Source organism: Anolis sagrei, chromosome Y, assembly GCF_037176765.1.
Source record: "Anolis sagrei isolate rAnoSag1 chromosome Y, rAnoSag1.mat, whole genome shotgun sequence".
Lineage (NCBI taxonomy): Eukaryota > Metazoa > Chordata > Lepidosauria > Squamata > Dactyloidae > Anolis > Anolis sagrei.
Genome location: NC_090035.1, coordinates 82,076,855 through 82,098,852, shown reverse-complemented (window position 1 = coordinate 82,098,852; position 21,998 = coordinate 82,076,855). Strand labels below are relative to the sequence as shown.

The following is a 21,998-nucleotide window of genomic DNA, read 5'->3' as shown; positions in this document are numbered from 1 at the left end:
ACACAGATATATAAATAATAATAATAATAATAATAATAATGTATTGTTGAAGGGTTTCATGGCTGGAATCACTGGGTTGTTGTAGGTTTTTTCGGGCCTGGCAGTGCCTGGGGCAATCTTTTGTTGAGAGGTTATTAGATGTACACAGATATATAAATAATAATAATAATAATAATAATAATAATAATAATGTATTGTTGAAGGGTTTCATGGCTGGAATCACTGGGTTGTTGTAGGTTTTTTCGGGCCTGGCAGTGCCTGGGGCAATCTTTTGTTGAGCGGTGATTAGATGTACACAGATATAATAATAATAATAATAATAATAATAATAATAATAATGTATTGTTGAAGGTTTTCATGGCCGGAATCACTGGGTTGTTGTAGGCTTTTTCGGACTATATGGCCATGGTCTAGAGGCATTCTCTCCTGACGTTTCGCCTGCATCTATGGCAAGCATTCTCAGAGGTTGTGAGGTCTGTTGGAACTAGGAAAATTGGGTTTATATATCTGTGGAATGACCAGGGTGGGAGAAAGAACTCTTGTCTGCTGGAGCTAGGGGTGAATGTGTTAACTGACCACCTTGATTAGCATTTGATGGCCTGGCAGTGCCTGGGGCAATCTTTTGCTGAGAGGTGATTAGATGTACACAGATCTATTATTATTAATAATAATAATAATAATGTATTGTTGAAGGCTTTCATGGCCGGAATCACTGGGTTGTTGTAGGTTTTTTCGGGCCTGGCAGTGCCTGGGGCAATCTTTTGTTGAGAGGTGATTAGATGTACACAGATATATAAATAATAATAATAATAATAATAATAATAATAATAATGTATTGTTGAAGGCTTTCATGGCCAGAATCACTGGGTTATTGTAGGTTTTTTCGGGCTATATGGCTATGTTCTAGAGGCATTCTCTCCTGACGTTTCGCCTGCATCTATGGCAAGCATCCTCAGAGGTAGTGAGATGAGATGAGCACCAGAGTCCCAGAGTCAGACATGACTGGACTTAATGTCAGGGGACTAGCTTTACCTTTTATATATATATAACATATAATATTACATATAATAATAAGTAAATATAATAATAATTATAATAATAATTATAATAAGGAAATATAATAATAATAATATAATGTGCACTCTAATAATATACCATATATTATTATTATATTTATTGTTATTATATATTATATATATATAACATATAATATTACATATAATAATAAGTAAATATAATAATAATAATAATAATAAATACAATAATAATATCATGTGCACTCTAATAATATACCATATATTATTATATTTATTATTATTATTATATATAATATTACATATAATAATAAGTAAATATAGTAATATAATAATAATAATAATAATAATAATAATAATAATATCATGTGCACTCTAATAATATACCATATATTATTATATTTATTATATTTATTTATATTCTCCTGCAGGAGACTCACCTTCAGCCGGAGAGGCGCGTCCTACATATTCTGTGCTTCCCAAGGTTTGCTTCTTCTTCTTCCTCTCCTTCGTCCTCCTCACCTGTGCATTCCTGAGCCTGACTCACCTGACCAGTTGGATTGCAGAGAGCGAGAGATGCCTTCCTTTGAGGCCCGGAAGGAGGCGGCAGCCAGGTGCTTCCAGGCTAATTTGGGGTGTGCATCTTATTGTTTACCTGCCTCTTGCATCGCACCTGGCAAAATATGGTGCTGCATCCGTTGGATTTCTACCTGTGCTGCAAAAGGAGAGCTTAGTTGTCGTATGATATCAAAGGCGCCCCGCTTTCAGGGAAGGCCTGAAAAGGCATTGGCATGTGTTGGGTAAGGGTTGGGGTGCAAAAACACCCCAAAAGTGGAGTAAACAATGATGTAAACAATGAAGAAAAAGCTATCCAATTGGTCAGTTCCTCCAAAACAATTCAATTTGGCACAAGCATCTGTGGAATGGATGCAGTTTGACCCCATTTGAACTCAGTGCTCACTGCTGGGATTTAAAGTTTGGTGAGGCACCCGCACTCTATAGCCAGAGAAGATTGAAGACCTTGTGAAACTACAACTCCCAGACAGAAACAAGGGTTCGAATCCCTACTGAGGTGGCATTTACAATGTGAAATGAATGGAACTTGGCACCATTGGAACTGCCACCGCTCAATGCTATAGAGTCCTGGGAGTTGTAGTTTCACATGGTATTTAGCCTTCTCTTGCGACGCTACAACTCCCAGGACCCCATAGCATTGAACCGTGGCAGAAACAAGAGTTCGAATCCCTACTGAGGTTGCATCTACAATGTGGAATGAATGCATTTGGAACCATTGGAACCACCATGGCTCAATGCTATAGAGTCCTGGGAGTTGTAGTTGTTCAAGGTCTTTAGCCCTCTTTCACCAAACTGCAACTCCCAGGACCCCATAACATTGAACTGTGGCAGAAACAAGAGTTGGAATCCCTACTGAGTTGGCATTCACAATGCGGAATGAACACAACTTGGCACATTGGAACTGCCACCGCTCAGTGCTATAGAGTCCTGGAAATTGTAGTTTCACATGGTATTTAGCCTTCTCTTGCCATGCTACAACTCACAGGATCCCATAGCATTGAACCGTGGCAGAAACAAGGGTTCGAATCCCTACTGAGGTTGCATCTACAGTGTGGAATGAACACAACTTGGCACCATTGGAACTGCCATGGCTCAGTGCTATAGAGTCCTGGGAGTTGTAGTTTCACGTGGTATTTAGCCTTCCAAAACAATTCAATTTGGCACAAGCCTCCCTTTCGGTGCATCTCTAGACTATGGAATGGATGCAGTTTGACCCCATTTGAACTCAATGCTCACTGCTGGGATTTAAAGTTTGGTGAGGCACCCGCACTCTATAGCCAGAGAAGGTTGAAGATCCTGTGAAACTACAACTCCCAGAGTTCTATATCCCTTTCGGTGCATCTCTAGATTGTGGAATGGATGCAGTTTGACCCCATTTGAACTCAATGCACACTGCTGGGAGTTAAAGTTTGGTGAGGCACCCACACTCTATAGCCAGAGAAGGTAGAAGATCTTGTGAAACTACAACTCCCAGAGTTCTATATCACAGAAAACCTCCCTTTCGGTGCATCTCTAGACTGTGAAATGGATGCAGTTTGACCCAATTTGAACTCAATGCCTACTGCTGGGATTTAAAGTTTGGTGGCCAGAGAAGGTTGAATATCTTGTGAAACTATAAGTCCAAGGGTTCTGTATCACAGAAAGAAACAAGAGTTCGAATCCCTACTGAGGTTGCATCTACAATGCGGAATGTACACAACTTGGCATCATTGGAACTGCCACGGCTCAATGCTATAGAGTCCTGGGGTATTTAGCCTTCCAAAACTATTCAATTCGGCACAAGCCTCCCTTTCGGTGCATCTCTAGACTGTGGAATGGATGCAGTTTGACCCCATTTGAACTCAATGCTCACTGCTGGGATTTAAACTTTGGTGAAGCACCCACACTCTATAGCTAGAGAAGGTTGAAGACCTTGTGAAACTACAACTCCCAGAATTCTATATCACAGAAAGCCTCCCTTTCGGTGCATCCCTAGACTGTGGAATGGATGCGGTTTGACCCCATTTGAACTCAATGCTCACTGCTGGGATTTAAAGTTTGGTGAGGCACCCGCACTCTATAGCCAGAGAAGGTTGAAGATCTTGTGAAACTACAACTCCCAGACAGAAACAAGGGTTCGAATTCCTACTGAGGTTGCATTTACAATGCGAAATGAATGCAACTTGGCACCATTGGAACTGCCATGGCTCAATGATATAAAGTCCTGGGAGTTGTTGTTCTTCAATATCTTTAGCCCTCTCTCACCAAACTGCAACTCCCAGGACCCCATAGCATTGAACTGTGGCAGAAACAAGAGTTGGAATCCCTACTGAGGTGGCATTTACAATACGGAATGAATGCAACTTGGCACCATTGGAACTGCCACGGCTCAATTGTTTTAGAGTCCTAGGAGTTGTAGTTTCACATGGTATTTAGCCTTCTCTTGCCATGCTACAACTCCCAGGATCCCATAGCATTGAACCGTGGCAGAAACAAGAGTTCGAATCCCTACTGAGGTTGCATCTACAATGCGGAATGAATGCAACTTGGCACAATTGGAACTGCCACCGCTCAATTATATAAAGTTCTGGGAGTTGTAGTTCTTCAAAATCTTTAGCCCTCTCTCACCAAACTGCAACTCCCAGGACCCCATAGCATTGAACCGTGGCAGAAACAAGGATTCGAATCCCTACTGAGGTTGCATTTACAATGCGGAATGAATGCAACTTGGCACCATTGCAACTGCCATGGCTCAATGCTATAGAGTCCTGGGAGTTGTAGTTTCACATGGTATTTAGCCTTCTCTTGTGACGCTACAACTCCCAGGACCCCATAGCATTGAACTGTGGCAGAAACAAGAATTCGAATCCCTACTGAGGTGGCATTTACAATGCGGAATGAATGCAACTTGGCACCGCTCAATGCTATAGAGTCCTGGGAGTTGTAGTTTCACATGGTATTTAGCCTTCTCTTGTCATGCTACAACTCCCAGGATCCCATAACATTGAACCGTGGCAGAAACAAGAGTTCGAATCCCTACTGAGGTTGCATTTACAATGCAGAATGAATGCAACTTGGCACCGCTCAATGCTATAGAGTCCTGGGAGTTGTAGTTTCACATGGTATTTAGCCTTCTCTTGCGACGCTACAACTCCCAGGATCTCATAACATTGAACTGTGGTAGAAACAAGAGTTCGAATCCCTACTAAGGTTGCATTTACAATGCGGAATGAACACAACTTGGCACCATTGGAACTGCCATGGCTCAATACTATAGAGTCCTGGGAATTGTAGTTTCTAAGTTCAGGAGAAAGAATCTCAGAGCAAGAGCGCTGCCTTGAAAGTTGGGTGAATCCTTCCCGCATTTCTGAGATTGCAATTTGGGAGATGCGAGCGACATTCCCTTGGTGCCTGTGGTTGCTGACTAAGAGTCCCTTGGGACATCACGGCAGGTCATCTCTCCATCTTGGACAGGATTGACCTTGAATATCCGGTCCAGGAGCGCATCTCCGCTGGGGAATGAATGCGGCTTGACACCACTTGGACTGCCATGGCTCAATAGGATGGAATCCCGGGAGCTGTAGTTTCGCAAAGGCATTAGGTGCACACTCCACTGGAGGATGAATGCAGTTTGACCCTACTTGAACTGCCTCAGCTCAAAGCTATGATAACCTGGGAATTATAGTTTTGCAAAGTCTTTAGCCAATTCTAGGTGCATCTCCACTGTAGAGTGAATGAAGTTTGGCTCCACTAGAACTCCCTTGGCTCAGTGATATGGAACCCTGGGAATTATAGTTTTGCAAGGTCTTTAGCCAATTCTAGGTGCATCTCAACAGTGTAGAATGAATAGAGTTTGACCGTACTTGAACTGCCTTGGCTCAATGTTATGGAACCCTGGGAGTTGTAGTTTTGCAAAGTCTTTAGCCAGTTCTAGGTGCATCTCCATTGTAGAATGAATGCACTTTGACTCCACTTGAACTGCCTTGGGTCAATATTCTATTGAACCCTGGGAGTTGTAGTTTTGCAAGGTCTTTAGCCAATTCAAGGTGCATCTCCACTGGAGAACGAATGCTATTTGGCTCCACTCAAACTGCCTTGGCTCAATGATATTCTAGGTGCATCTCGACACTGGAGAATGAATGCAGTTTGGCTCCACTAGAACTGCCTTAGTTCAATAATATGGAACCCTGGAAATTATAGTTTTGCAAGGTCTTTAGCTGATTCTAGGTGCATCTCCACTGTAGAGTGAATGAAGTTTGGCTCAATTATATGGAACACTGGGAATTATAGTTTTGCTAGGTCTTTAGCTGATTCTAGGTGCATCTCCTAAGAATGCAATACTATGGAACCCTGGGAGTTGTAGTTTTGCAAGGTCTTTAGCCAATTCTAAGTGCATTTCGACACTGGAGAATGAATGCAATTTGGTCCCGCTTGAACTTCCTTGGCTCAGTTATATGGAACTCTGGAAATTGTAGTTTTGCAAGGTCTTTAGCCGATTCAAGGTGCATCTCCACTGTAGAGTGAATGAAGTTTGGCTCAATTATATGGGACACTGGGAATTATAGTTTTGCAAGGTCTTTAGCTGATTCTAGGTGCATCTCCTAAGAATGCAATACTATGGAACCCTGGGAGTTGTAGTTTTGCAAGGTCTTTAGCAGATTCTAGGTGCATCTCGACATTGTAGAATGAATGCAATTTGGCTCCACTTGAAATACCTTGGCTGAATTATATGGAACACTGGGAATTATAGTTTTGCAAAGTCTTTAGCCGATTCTAGGCATATCTCAACACTGTAGAATGAATGCAGTTTGGCTCCACTTGAACTGCCTTGGCTCAATGCTGTGGAACCCTGGCAATTATAGTTTTGCAAGGTCTTTAGCCAATTCTAGGTGCATCTTGACACTTGAGAATGAATGCAGTTTGATTCCACTTGAACTGCCTTGGCTCAATATTCTATTGAACCCTGGGAGTGGTAGTTTTGCAAGGTCATTAGCCAATTATAGGTGTATCTCAACACTGGAGAATGAATGCGATTTGGTCCCACTTGAACTCCCTTGGCTCAATCATATGAAATACTGGAAATTATAGTTTTGCAAGATCTTTAGCCGATTCAAGGTGCATTTCCACTGTAGAGTGAATGAAGTTTGGCTCAATTATATGGAACACTGGGAATTATAGTTTTGCAAGGTCTTTAGCTGATTCTAGGTGCATCTCCTAAGAATGCAATACTATGGAACCCTGGGAGTTGTAGTTTTGCAAGGTCTTTAGCCAATTCTAGGTGCATCTACACTGGTCCCGCTTGAACTTCCTTGGCTCAGTTATATGGAACTCTGGAAATTATAGTTTTGCAAGGTCTTTAGCCGATTCAATGTACATCTCCACTGGAGAACGAATGCACTTTGACTCCACTTGAACTGCCTTGGGTCAATATTCTATTGAACCCTGGGAGTTGTAGTTTTGCAAGGTCTTTAGCCAATTCAAGGTGCATCTCCACTGGAGAATGAATGCAGTTTGACTCCACTAGAACTGCCTTAGCTCAATAATATGGAACACTGGGAATTATAGTTTTGCAAGATCTTTAGCTGATTCTAGGTGCATCTCCACTGGAGAATGAATGCCCCACTTGAACTGCCTTGGCTCAACGCTATGGAACCCTAGCAGTTGTAATTTGCCACCTGCTGTAATTGGCCAAGAAGGACCATGACCTTGCGAAACTACAACTTCCAGGATTTCATAGCATAGAGCCATGGCCAGTCAAATAAGGCCAAACTTCATTAATTTGATGGTGTTGATGCACCCAAGGACCCACCCAAAGCATTGTCCCTTACAATTGCAGAAAATCGGATCCACATTTGCATTGACTTCCAGTAAGCCTTTGCAAAAGCATACTGGTTACGGTTGCGTAACTCTAGGTCAGCAATAATGAATGCCAACCTAAAAAATGTAAGAATATATATGTGTGTGTGTATGTGTGTATTTATCAGGAATGTGCAAGGAGGTGTGTCAACCTGCCTCCAAGGTTCGTAGACGAAACCAGTCCAGCGGAGACCGAAACCAGTTTGACTGGAATTGGGAGGAAGAGAAGCTGGTGGAGGAGGAAGCGTTGTTTAGGGCTTGGAGGGCAGCGTGTGCGCAAGTGCATTCATAATAGACTTCCATGGAAGGCCTTTGATGACAGGGTGCATTCACACTGCCATATTCATGCAGGTATCCCTCTTTCAATGGCCATGGCTCAATGCTGCGAAATCCTGGGAGCTGTAGTTTCACAAGGTCTTGATCCATCCCTGCCAAAGAGGGGCAAACTACAACTTCCAGGTTTCCGTAGCATTGAGTCAAGGCGGTTCAAGTGGTACCAAATTGCATTCGTTCTACAGTGTAGATGCGCCTAGAATCTGTTAAAGACCTTGAAAAACTGTAATTCCCAGGGTTCCATAGCATTGAGCCAAGGCAGTTCAACTGAAACCAAACTGCATTCGTTCTACAGTGTAGATGCGCCTAGAACCTACTAAAGACCTTGAAAAACTGTAATTTCCAGGGTTCCATAACACTGAGCCAAGGCAGTTCAAGTGGTACCAAATTGCATTCGTTCTACAGTGTAGATGTGCTTAGAATCTGTTAAAGACCTTGCAAAACTGTAATTCCCAGGGTTCCATAGCATTGAGCCAAGGCAGTTCAACTAGGACCAAAATGCATTCGTTCTACAGTGTAGATGCACCTAGAATCTGTTTAAAACCTTGCAAAACTGTAATTCCCAGGGTTCCATAACATTGAGCCAAGGCAGTTCATGTGGAACCAAATTGCATTCATTCTAGAGTATAGATGTGCCTAGAATCTGTTAAAGACCATGCAAAACTATAATTTCCAGGGTTCCATAACACTGAGCCAAGGCAGTTCAAGTGGTACCAAACTGTATTCGTTCTACAGTTCTACAGTTCTACAGTGGACCAAACTGCATTTGTTCTAGAGTGTAAATGCACCTAGAATCTGCTAAAGACCTTGCAAAACTGTAATTCCCAGGGTTCCATAGGACTGAGTCAAGGAAGTTCATGCGGGACCAACTTGCTTTCGTTCTAGAGTGTAGATGCACCTAGAATCTGTTTAAAACCTTGCAAAACTGTAATTCCCAGGGATCCATAACATTGAGCCAAGGCAGTTCATGTAGAACCAAACTGCATTTGTTCTAGAGTGTAGATGTGTCTAGAATCTGTTAAAAACCTTGCAAAACTGTAATCCCCAGGGTTCCGTAACATTGAGCCAAGGCAGTTCATGTGGAACCAAACTGCATTTGTTCTAGAGTGTAGATGTGCCTAGAATCTGTTAAAGACCTTGCAAAACTATAATTCCCATAGTTCCATATCATTAAGCCAGGTCAGTTGAACTGGAACCAAACTGCATTTTTTCTACAGTGTAGATGCACCTAGAATCTGCTAAAGACCTTGCAAAACTGTAATTCCCAGGGTTCCATAACACTGAGCCAAGGCAGTTCATGTGGAACCAAGCTTCATTCGTTCTACAGTGTAGATGCACCTAGAATCTGTTAAAGACCATGCAAAACTGTAATTTCCAGGGTTCCATAACACTGAGCCGAGGCAGTTCATGTGGAACCAAGCTTCATTCGTTCTACAGTGTAGATGCACCTAGAATTTGTTTAAGACCTTGAAAAACTGTCATTCCCAGGGTTCCATAGCATTGAGCCAAGGCAGTTCAACTGGGACCAAACTGTATTCATTCAACAGTATAGATGCACCTAGAACCTACTAAAGTCCTTGAAAAACTGTAATTCCCAGGGATCCATAACATTGAGCCAAGGCAGTTCATGTGGAACCAAATTAGATTCGTTCTACAGTGTAGATGCGCCTAGAATCAGCTAAAGACCTTGTAAAACTGTAATTCCCAGGGTTCCATAGCATTCAGCCAAGGCAGTTGAACTGGGACCATGACAGCCATGTGTACATATGTGCAAGGGTGTCATAAGGAAGAGCGAGGAAATAAGGACTCGGGGCAATGGGTTCAAATTGCAGGAGAGGAGATTCCAACATTAGGAAGAACTTCCTGACCATATGAGCTGTTCTTCAGCGGAACTCTCTGCCTCGGAGTCTGGTGGAAGCTCCTTCCTTGGAGACTTTGAAACAGAGGCTAAATGGCCATCTGTCAGGGGTGCTTTGATTGTGCTTTTCCTGCATGGAAGAAGAGGGTTGGACTAGATGACCCAACTCTACGACTCTAAAGATGGAGAGTCCCATGCCCTCCATAGAATCCTGGAGATGAAAGGTACCCCCAAAGGCCATCGAGTCCAACCCTCTTCAGCCATCCAGAAAGACACAATCAAAGCACCCCCAATAGATGACCATAAGTGGAGGTTGGGGAACATCAAGCCCGTTGTGTTTCAAATGTAATTGTGTAATGAGAAATGTCCAAACAACACCACGCACGCACCTCTCACATCCATGACAAATGGGAACCCTTTGGAGAAGGTCTGAAATGAAATGCAACACCGCCTGAGCTCTGCGAGTGCAGCTTTCTTCCGAATGAAGCAGAGAGTGTTTGAGGACCGAGACATCCGTAGGGAGACCAAAGGGCTTGTTGATAAAGCCATTCTCCTTCTAACCTAACCCTGCTATCAACCTTTAAAACGTGGACTGTCTACAGACGTCAACATTGAGATGGAAATACAACACTGCCTGAGCTCTGCGAGTGCAGCTTTCTTCTGAATGAAGCAGAGAGTGTTTGAGGACTGGGACATCCATAGGGAGACCAACGGGCTTGTTGATAAAGCTATTGTCCTCCCAACCCTGCTGTCAACCTTTAAAACGTGGACTGTCTATAGATGTCAACATTGAGACAGAAATACAACACTGCCTGAGCTCTGCGAGTGTAGCTTTCTTCCGAATAAAGCAGAGAGTGTTTGAGGACCAGGACATCCATAGGGAGACCAAAGGACTTGTTGATAAAGCCATTCTCCTCCCAACCCTGCTATCAACCTTTAAAACGTGGACTGTCTACAGACGTCAACATTGAGACGGAAATACAACACTGCCAGAGCTCTGCGAGTGCAGCTTTCTTCTGAATGAAGCAGAGTGTGTTTGAGGATTGGGACATTCATAGGGAGATCAAGGTGCTTGTGGATAAAGCCATTCTCCTTCCGACACTGCTATAAACCTTTAAAACATGGACTGTCTACAGACGTCGACATTGAGACGCAAATACAACACTACCTGAGCTCTGCGAGTGCAGCTTTCTTCCAAATAAAGCAGAGAGTGTTTGAGGACCGGGACATCCATAGGGAGACCAAGGGGCTTGTTTATAAAGCCATTGTCCTCCCAACCCTGTGAAATGTGGACTGTCTACAGACGTCACATGCAACTCCTGGAACGATTCCATCAGCGCTGCCGCCAGAAAATCCTGCAAATCTCTTGGGAAGACAGGTGGACAAATGTCAGCATGCTGGAAGAAGCCAAGACCACCAGCATTGAAGCGATGGTCCTCCAACATCAACTCCGCTGGACCGGCCACGTTGTCCGGATGCCCGACCACCATCTCCCAAAGCAGTTGCTCTACTCCGAACTTAAGAACAGAAAACGGAATGTTGGTGGGCAGGAAAAGAGATTGAAAGATGGGCTCAAAGCCAACCTGAAAAACTCTGGCATAGACACTGAGAACTGGGAAGCCCTGGCCCTTGAGTGCTCCAGCTGGAGGTCAGCTGTGACCAGCAGTGCTTTGGAATTTGAAGAGGCACGAATGGAGGGCGAAAGGGAGAAATGTGCCAAGAGGTAGGTGCATCAAGCCAACCCTGACCAGGACCACCTTCCATGGAAACCGATGTCCTCACTGCGGGAGAAGATGCAGATCAAGAAGAGGGCTCCACACAGTCACCTAAGGACCCACCGCCGGGATACGACACTTGGAGGACCATCATCCATGGACAACGAGGGAGCAATGCAGATAATGAGGGAGCAATGCAGAGGGAGCAATGCAGATTAAATCCTCCAAGGGGGCTTCCGGATAATTTTGCCAAGCTGCAATTCCCCATCTTGGCTCAAGATTGGCATGGATCGCAATATCCAAACCTGGTACTGACCCCCGAACGTGAGCACAGAGTTCTCATTCAACCCACTTACCATTCCCCATATTTGGCAACATACCAGGACATTAGCGGCTGTGAAATGACCCAAAAAGCTAGCCATTCTCCATTGCAGAAATGTGACATGTAGAACTCCTGACTGTTGGGTCTCTATGTGACATGCACCAGGCCCTACCTGGAAGGGTTGGTGGTAAGGTAAGGCTTAACAATATTGAGATTTTGAGTTCTCTCCTGCCATCTAGTGGCAACAATACAGGGACACCCAATGAAGTCAGAGTCTTCCTTTCATAATCACCTCTCAACAAAAGATTCCCCCAGGCACTGCCAAGCTATCAAATGCTAATTATGTATTATTTTTGTGACTATTTTTGAATATTTTGTGAATATTTCTGTGGATATTTTTTATTATTATTATGACTATTTTTGAGTATTTTTTGTGAATATTTTTTATTGTGACTATTTTTGAGTATTTTTGTGAATATTTTGTGAATATTTCTGTGGATATTTTTATTATTATTATGACTATTTTTGAGTATTTTTGTGAATATTTCTCTGAATACATTTATGAAGATTTTCAGCAAATATTTTAATATTTTGTGAATATTTCTGATTATTTATATATATTTTTAAATTTTTATGAATATTTTGTGAATATTTCTGCAAATATTTTGTATTATTTATGTGACTATTTTTGAATATTTTTGTGAATAATTCTATGAATATATTTATGAAGATTTTCTGCCAATATTGTAATTAATATTTTGTGAATATTTCTGATTATATATATATTAATTTTATGAATATTTATGTAAATATTTTTGTGACTATTTTTGAATATTTTTATGAATATTTTTTATTATTTTTTATTTATGTGATTATTTTTTAATATTTTGGTGAATATTTCTATGAATAGATTTATGCAGATTTTCTACCAACATTTTAATTCATATTTTTGTGAATATTTCTATGAATAGATTTATGAAGATTTTATGCCAATATTTTAATTAATATGTTTGTAAATATTTCTGATTATTTTTATATATTTTTAAATTTTATTAATATTGTGTGAATATTTCTGTGAATATTTTTGATTGTTTTCGTGATTATTTTTGAACATTTTTGTGAATATTTCTATGAATAGATTTATGAAGATTTTCTGCCAATATTTAATTGATATTTTTGTGAATATTTCTGATTATTTTATATATTTTTAAATTTTTATGAATATTTTGTGAATATTTCTGCAAATATTTTGTATTATTTTGTGACTATTTTTGAATATTTTTTGTGAATATTTCTATAACTATATTTATGAAGATTTTGTGCCAATATTTTAATATTTTTGTGAATATTTTTGATTATTTATGTGATTATTGGTGTGATTTCGTTCATTGGTTCTTTTGTTTTTAAGCCACTCATTACGACATGAGCATTTTTATATATATAGATCGCAGCTGAGTCTGCATTGACCATATAATATGGTTTGAAACTGCATTATATGTTCTGTATAGATGGGGCCACAGGCTTTTGGAATGAAGGTACACCAAACTTGGAGGGAAGGGAGTTTTGCAAACTTGCGCTAAATGCTGCAACGTTGCATTGCAATTTGGAGTTGTTTACAAGTTCAGAGATGCGCCTCTGATCTTATGAAGAGTAATAATACACACTCATACACATTTCCAAGATGTATTTTTTAATGGAAGAGATATATCACAAAGCAAAGGAAAGGCAAGCAGGAAACTGGAGCAACGCTTCATCTTTGACGTCTTTGGAGCCAAACTGCAATCTTCGCTCTTCCTCAGAAATTGACATTGGATCAGTCTGCAAATAAATAGAGAGTTTATGGCAAGGTTTTGAGATATTTTCAGATTGCAACTCACTGCAGCCATAGGAAAACTATAGCCAGAGGTGCAAGATGCTGGGTGTTGTAGTCCAACATCAGCAAGGGAAAAGGTTCCTCGTCTGGACGAGAAATACAAGTTATGAACAAAATTAGTTCTGAAGGTTTGTTCTTAAGTTGAATTTATTTTTGATAAATATATGTTGTGTATATTTTCATAATTATTTTTATGGATATTTCTAAATGTTTTTATGATTTGTTAATTTTTTGTGAATATTATTGTTGTGACTATTTTTTGAATATTTTGTGAATATTTCTATGAATAGATTTATGAAGATTTTCTGCCAATATTTTATATTTTCATAATAATTTTTATGAATATTTCTGATTATTTTTATGATTATTTTTAATTTTTTGTGAATATTTTTGTGAATGTTTTATTATTGTTGTTACTATTTTTTGAATATTTTATGAACATTTCTATGAATACATTTATGATTTTCAGTCAATATTTTAATTAATATTTTTGTGAATATTTCTGATTATTTTTATATATTTTTTAATTTTTATGAATATTTTGTGAATATTTTTGATTATTTTTATGACTATTTTTGAACATTTTATGAATATTTCTATGGATATATTTATGAAGATTTTAATTCATATTTTGTGAATATTTCTGATTATTTATATGTATTATTTTTATGACTATTTTGTGAATATTTCTGTGAATTTTTTTGCTTATTTTTGTGACTATTTTTGAATATTTTTGTGAATATTTTTGATTATTTTGAGATTATTTTTGAATATTTTTGTGAATATTTCTATGAATAGATTTATGAAGATTTTCTGCCAATATTTTAATTGATATTTCTGTGACTATTTCTGATTATTTTTATATATTTTTTAATTTTATGAATATTTTGTGAATATTTCTGTAAATTTTTTGTATTTTTGTGACTATTTTTGAATATTTTTGTGAATATTTTTTATTATTTTAATGAATATTTTTGAGTATTTTTGTGAATATTTCTATGATTAGATTTATAAATTTTTTCAGCCAATATTTTAATATTTTGTGCATATTTCTGATTATTTTTATATATATTATTTTTATGAATATTTTGTGAATATTTCTGCAAATATTTTTCATTATTTTGTGACTATTTTTTGAATATTTTTGTGAATATTTCTATGAATAGACTTATGAAGATCTTCTGCCAATATTTTAATTAATATTTTTGTGAATATTCCTGATTATATATATATGTGTGTGTGTATTATTTTTATGAATATTTTGTGAATATTTCTGTGAATATTTTTTATTATTTATGTGACTATTTTTTGAATATTTTGTGAATATTTCTATGAATATTTCTATGAAGATTTTCAGCCAATATTTTAATATTTTTGTGAATATTTCTGATTATTTTTATATATTTTTATTTTTATTAATATCTTGTGAATATTTCTGTGAATATATTTGATTATTTTTGTGACTGTTTTTGAATATTTTGTTAATATTTCTGATTTTATATATATATATAATTTTTATGAATATTTTGTGAATATTTCTGTGAATATCTTTGAATATTTTATGAATATTTTTCATTATTTTTGTGACTATTTTTTGAATATTTTTGTGAATATTTCTGTGAATAGATTTATGAAGTTTTTCAGCCAATGTTTTAATATTTTGTGCACATTTCTGATTATTTTTATATAAATTTTAATTTTAATAATATTGTGTAATAAATACTATTTTTGTAAATATTTTTTATTATTTTTGTGACTATTTTTGAATATTTCTGTGACTATTTTTGCTTATTTTTGTGACTATTTTTGAATATTTTGTGAATATTTTTGATTATTTATGTGACGATCTTTTGAATATTTTCATGAATATTTCTGATTATTTTTATATATATATATAATTTTTATGAATATTTTGTGAATATTTCTTTGAATATTTTTCTGAACATTTTGTGACTATTTTTGTGACTTTTTTTGAATATTTTGTTGAATATTTCTATGAATAGATTTATGAAGATTTTCTGCCAATATTTTAATTAATATTTTGGTGAATATTTCTTAGAATAATTTTAATTACTTTTTTTTTTACTGTTACCAGCTGTTAGGAATTGTGGGAGTTGGAGTCCAAACCACCTGGACGGCCTTCTTCTGCAGATGCCCCCATCGTGGATACTTACTGGCGACTTGGAGTCTCAGCAAGGCGTCTGTCCAGCGTGCATTTCTCCCCGGACGCCCTTCTTGCACGACCAGGTAGAATTCCCCGTTGTCCGAAGGCTGGAGGTTCTGGATGACCAAGGCACAGTCCGTGCCCAGGCTTTCGCGGCCGGTGAAGCCTCCTTGCCTGGACACGATGCGGCCCACCTCCACCTGGAAAATCATGCGGTCTTTGCGGAAAGCGTTGCCACGAAACCAGAAGCAGATGTAAGGGTTCCGCACGTCCTGCACGGAAAGGGTGACCGATTGTCCCAAGCGAGGGTTCGGAGGCTCCGGCACCAAGCGCAAGGCTTCGGCTGTCAGGAGGCAGGAGGCCAAGGCTGGGAGACAAGGAAGACCCCAACGAAGGTCAGTTAAGGTCACCGGATCTTGAAGACAAGACCTACGCTACCATATAATGCAATTTCAAAATTCCCCTTCCACACAGCTCCATAAAATCCACACTGAACTGGAGAATAGGGCAGTGTGGTCTGATACCTATACTACAAAACCCAGAATTCTGCAGGAGGAAGACACCAGGTTTAAAGTGGATTCATTCTCTAGTACAGCCTTTCTCAACCTGGGGGTCGCGGCCCCTGAAGGGGTCGTGTGGGGGCATCAGAGGGGTCGCCAAAGACAGGATTTTCTTTTGGTCCTGAGGGTTCTGTGAGGGAAGTTTGGCCCAATTCTATCGTTGGTGGGGTTCAGAATGCTCTTTGATGGTAAGAGAACTATACATCCCAACAATTACAACTCCCAAATGTCAAGGTCTGTTTCCACCAGTGTTCACACTTGGGCATATTGAATATCTGTGCCAAGTTTGGGGGGTTCTGTGAGGGAAGTTTGGCCCAATTCTATCATTAGTAGGGTTTGGAATGCTCTTTGATGATAGGAGAACTATAAATCCCAGCAATTACAACTCCCAAATATCAAGGTCTATTTCCCCCAAACTCCACCAGTGTTTACATTTGGGCATATTGAATATGTGTGCCAAGTTTGGTCCAGGTCCATCATTGTTTGAGTCCACAGTCGTCTTTGGATGTAGGGAAATTACAACTCCCAAACTCAAGGTCAATGCCCACCAAACCCTTCCAGCAATTACAACTCACAAATGTCACGGTCTGTTTTCCCCAAACTCCACCAGTGTTCACATTTGGGCATATTGGGTATCCGTGCCAAATTTGGTCCAGATCTATCATTGTTTGAGTTCACAGTCATCTTTGGATGTAAGTAAACTACAACTCCCAAACTCAAGGTCAATGCTCACCAAACCCTTCCAGTATTTGATGTCGGTCATGGAGTTGTGTTTGCCAAGTTTGGTTCAATTCCATCACTGGAATTGAACCAAATTTCAATTCCTTAGCTCCCTCCAACCAGAGACCTAATCTCATATCACGGGACAACAGTAGCAAAATTACCATTACGAAGTAGCAATGAAAATAATGTTATGGTTGGGGGTCAACACAACATGAGGAACTGGATTAAGGGGTCGTGGAATTAGGAAGGTTTATTTATTTATCGTGTCATCAGCAACCATTGTATTACAATTCTAACAGAGCAAAACAAACACAGAGATTAAAAAGAAAAAGAAAAAAAAGAAAGAAAGAAAAAACCCACACAGATTTTGCAAATTTGGTATTTGGTTAAATGTCCTTTGACCAGTATCTGGCCACTTGGAGTGCCTCTGGTGTGGCCGCAAGAAGGTCCTCCATTGTGCATGTGGCAGGGCTCAGGGTGCATTGCAGCAGGTGGTCAGTGGTTTGTTCTTCTCCACACTCGCATGCCGAGGATTCCACTTTGTAGCCCCATTTCTTAAGATTGACTCTGCATCTCGTGGTGCCAGAGCGCAATCTGTTCAGCGCCTTCCAAGTCGCCCAGTCTTCTGAGTGCCCAGGGGGGAGTCTCTCATCTGGTATCACCCATGAATTGAGGTGCTGGGTTTGGGCCTGCCACTTTTGGACTCTCGCTTGCTGGGGTGTTCCAGCGAGTGTCTCTGTAGATCTTAGAAAACTATGTCTTGATTTAAGTCGTTGACGTGCTGGCTGATACCCAAACAGGGGATGAGCTGGAGATGTCTCTGCCTTGGTCCTTTCGCTATTGGCTGGTACTTCCCGGCGGATGTCAGGTGGTGCAATACCGGCTAAACAGTGTAATTTCTCCCGTGGTGTAGGGCGCAGACACCCCGTGATAATGCGGCATGTCTCATTAAGAGCCACATCCACTGTTTTAGTGTGGTGAGATGTGTTCCACACTGGGCATGCATACTCAGCAGCAGAGTAGCATAGTGCAAGGGCAGATGTCTTTACTGTGTCTGGTTGTGATCCCCAGGTTGTGCCAGTCAGCTTTCGTATGATGTTGTTTCTAGCGCCCACTTTTTGTTTGATGTTCAGGCAGTGCTTCTTGTAGGTCAGAGCACGGTCCAAAGTGACTCCCAGGGATTTGGGTGCGCTGCAATGCTTAGGAGGGTTGAGAAACTATGGTCTAGTGCGATGAGTAGAATGAAGTCCTAGACTCACATTGGCTTTTTTAGCTGCTGCATCAATCACACTGTTGACTCATGTTCTGTTTTTGGTCTTTTACAACTCCTTGATCCCTTTTGCATGGACTGTTTTCAAGCCAAGGGTCACCCATGCTGTATCTGTGCATTTCATCATACCAAAACCTTTCTCCCTGTTGAATGTCCATAGTTATTTGCCACTCCTACTTACCACCTATTACAGGGAAAACCAGCTGATCCCTAATCCATCTAAAACACAGAGATGTGCCTTTCACCTCAAGAACAGACAAGCATCCCGAGCTCTGAGGATTATTACCTGGGAAGGAATCCCACTGGAGCATTGCAGCGCACCCAAGTACCTGGGAGTCACTCTGGACCGTGCTCTGACCTACAAGAAGCACTGCCTGAACATCAAGCAAAAAGTGGGTACTAGAAACAATATCATACGAAAGCTGACTGGAACAACCTGGGGATCACAACCAGACACAGTGAAGGCATCTGCCCTTGCGCTATGCCACTCTGCTGCTGAGTTTGCATGCCCAGTGTGGAACACATCTCACCACGCTAAAACAGTGGATGTGGCTCTTAATGAGATATGGAGTGTCTGCGCCCTACACCACTGGAGAAACTACACTGTTTAGCCGGTGTTGCACCACCTGACATCCGCCGGGAAGTAGCAGCCAATAGTGAAAGGACCAAGGCAGAGACATCTCCAGCTCATCCCTTGTTTGGGTATCAGCCAGCACGTCAACGTCTTAAATCAAGAAATAGTTTTCTAAGATCTACAGAGACACTTGCTGGAACACCTCAGCAAGTAAGAGTCCAAAAGTGGCAGGCTCAAACCCAGAACCAGAGAGATCTCGAGCTCATCCCCTGTTTGGGTATCAGCCAGCATGTCAACTACTTAAATCAAGAAATAGTTTTCTAAGATCTACAGAGACACTTGCTGGAACACCTCAGCAAGTAAGAGTCCAAAAGTGGCAGGCTCAAACCCAGAACCAGAGAGATCTCCAGCTCATCCCCTGTTTGGGTATCAGCCAGCATGTCAACGACTGAAATCTAAGATCTACAATTGGAACACCCCAGCAAGCAAGAGTCCAAAAGTGGCAGGCTCAAACCCAGAACCTCAATCAATGGCTGATACCAAATGAGAGACTCCCCCCTGGGCACACAGAGGACTGGGTGACTTGGAAGGCGCTGAACAGACTGTGCTCTGGCACCACGAGATGCAGAGCCAACCTTCAGAAATGGGGCCACAAAGTGGAATCCACGACATGCGAGTGTGGAGAGGAGCAAACCACTGACCACCTGCTGCAATGCAACCTGAGCCCTGCCACATGCACAATGGAGGACCTTCTTGCGGCAACACCAGAGGCACTCCAAGTGGCCAGATACTGGTCAAAGAACATTTAATCAACTACCAAGCTTGCAAACTTTGTGTTTTGTCTGTTTGTTTGCTTTGTTCTGTTAGAAATATAATACAATTTGACTGGTTGTCCTGACACGACAAATAAATAAATGGAGTTGTGTTTGCCAAGTTTGGTTCAATTCCCTCATTGATGGAGTTCAGAATGCTCTTTGAAGGCAGGTGAACTATAAATCCCAACAACTAAAACTCCCAAATATTAAGGTCTGTTTTCCCCAAACATAGGAAATAAATAAATAAATAAAATCCACCAGTGTTCACATTTGGGCATATTGAGTATCCGTGCCAAATTTGGTCCACATCCATCATTGTTTGAGTCCACAGTCGTCTTTGGATGTAGGGAAACTACAACTCCCAAACTCAAGGTCAATGCCCGCCAAACCCTTCCAGTATTTGATGTCGGCCATGGAGTTGTGTTTGCCACGTTTGGTTCAATTCCATCATTGGTGGAGTTCAGAATGCTCTTTGGTGGCAGGTGAACTATAAATTCCAGCAACTATAACTCCCAAACTCAAGGTCAATGCCCACCAAACCCTTCCAGTATTTGATGTCAGTCATGGGAGTTCTGCGTGCCAAGTTTGGTTCAATTCCATCATTGGTGGAGTTCAGAATGCTCTTTGATGGCAGGTGAACTATAAATCCCAGCAACTACAACTCCCATATTAAGGTCATTTTGCCCCAAATATAGGAAATAAATAAATTCACATTTGGGCATATTGAGTATATGTGCCAAATTTGATCCAGATCCATCATTGTTTGAGTCCACAGTCGTCTTTGGATGGAGGTAAACTACAACTCCCAAACTCAAGGTCAATGCCCGCCAAACCCTTCCAGTATTTGATGTCGGCCATGGAGTTGTGTTTGCCACGTTTGGTTCAATTCCATCATTGGTGGAGTTCAGAATGCTCTTCGATTGTAGGTGAACTACAACTCCCAAATGACAAAACCAACCCCACCAGTATCCTCCCCTTCCAACTCACCTGCCGCAACGAGAAGTCCTCTCCAACCCATGGTCCGCTTTGTCCTGGGTCCCAAAACTCCCCTTATTTATATGCAGGCAAAGGAGAGGTTTCCCCAAGCAAAGGGGACGTTGCCCAACGAGACACGGAAGAGAAGAATGGGCCGTTGAGCAAGAAAGAGAAAGAAGAAAAGAACGGTTTGCTCTTAGGACACCAAAACTTACCCAACGGCAGGAAAGAAGGCTGCCAACATCCCCAGAAACTTCCCTGAATCCATCGGTTCAGCAGGGTGCATCTATGCTGTATTTTGATACCACCTTAACCACCGTAGATGGGATTTGTAGCACTCAAAGAATCATAGAATCAAAGAGTTGGAAGAGACCTCATGGGCCATCCAGTCCAACCTCCTGTCAAGAAGCAGGAATATTGCATTCAAATCACCCCTGACAGATGGCCATCCAGCCTCTGCTTAAAAGCTTCCAAAGAAGGAGCCTCCACCACACTCCCTCTGGGGCAGAGAGTTCCACTGCTGAACGGCTCCCACAGTCAGGAAGTTCTTCCTCATGTTCAGATGGAATCTCCTCTCTTGTAGTTTGAAGCCATTGTTCCATTGCGTCCTAGTCTCCAGGGAAGCAGAGAACAAGCTTGCTCCCTCCTCCTCCCTGTGGCTTCCTCTCATGCATTTATCCATGGCCCTCATCATGTCTCCTCTCAGCCTTCTCTTCTTCAGGCTAAACATGCCCAGCTCCTTAAGCCGCTCCTCATAGGGCTTGTTCTCCAGACCCTTGATCTGCTCCCTCCTCCCTGTGGCTTCCTCTCACATATGTATACATGGCTATCATGTCTCCTCTCAGCCTTCTCTTCTTCAGGCTAAACATGCCCAGCTCCTTAAGCCGCTCCTCATAGGGCTTGTTCTCCAGACCCTTGATCCTTTGAGTCGCCCACTTTCCAGCTTGTCAATATCTCTCTTGAATTGTGGTGCCCAGACTTGGACATAATATTCCAGGTGTGGTCTGACCAAAGCGGAATAGAGCATGGGGAGCATGGCTTCCCTAGATCTAGACACTATGACTATGCTCCTCTTGATGCAGGCCAAAATCCCATTGGCTTTTTTTGCCGCCACATCACATTCCTGGCTCATGTTTAACTTCCTGTCCACGAGGACTCCAAGATCTTTTCCACACGTACTGCTCTCCAGCCATGCGTCCCCCATTCTGTCTCTTTGCATTCCGTTTTTTCTGCCAAAGTGGAGTATAATCTTGCATTTTGTCACTGTTGAACTTCATTGTGTTAGTTTTGGCCCTTCATCTCTCTAATCTGTCAAGATCCCTTTGAATTCTGCTCCTGTCCTCTGGACTATTGGCTCTCCCTCCCAATTTG

At 40.9% G+C, this 21,998-nt stretch overlaps 1 protein-coding gene across 1 annotated transcript; it reads right to left on the bottom strand.

Moving 5' to 3' along the window:
* Positions 1–13,389: 13,389 nt before the first annotated feature.
* Positions 13,390–20,739, bottom strand: LOC137095097 (carcinoembryonic antigen-related cell adhesion molecule 16-like). The gene is made up of 3 exons (XM_067461337.1): positions 20,640–20,739; positions 15,721–16,077; positions 13,390–13,491 (listed from the first exon to the last, which is right to left on the bottom strand). Exons 1-3 carry the CDS (start codon positions 20,668–20,670, stop codon positions 13,487–13,489), a joined length of 393 nt encoding a protein of 130 aa, XP_067317438.1. The 5' UTR covers positions 20,671–20,739; the 3' UTR covers positions 13,390–13,486.
* Between the last annotated feature and the right edge of the window lie 1,259 nt (positions 20,740–21,998).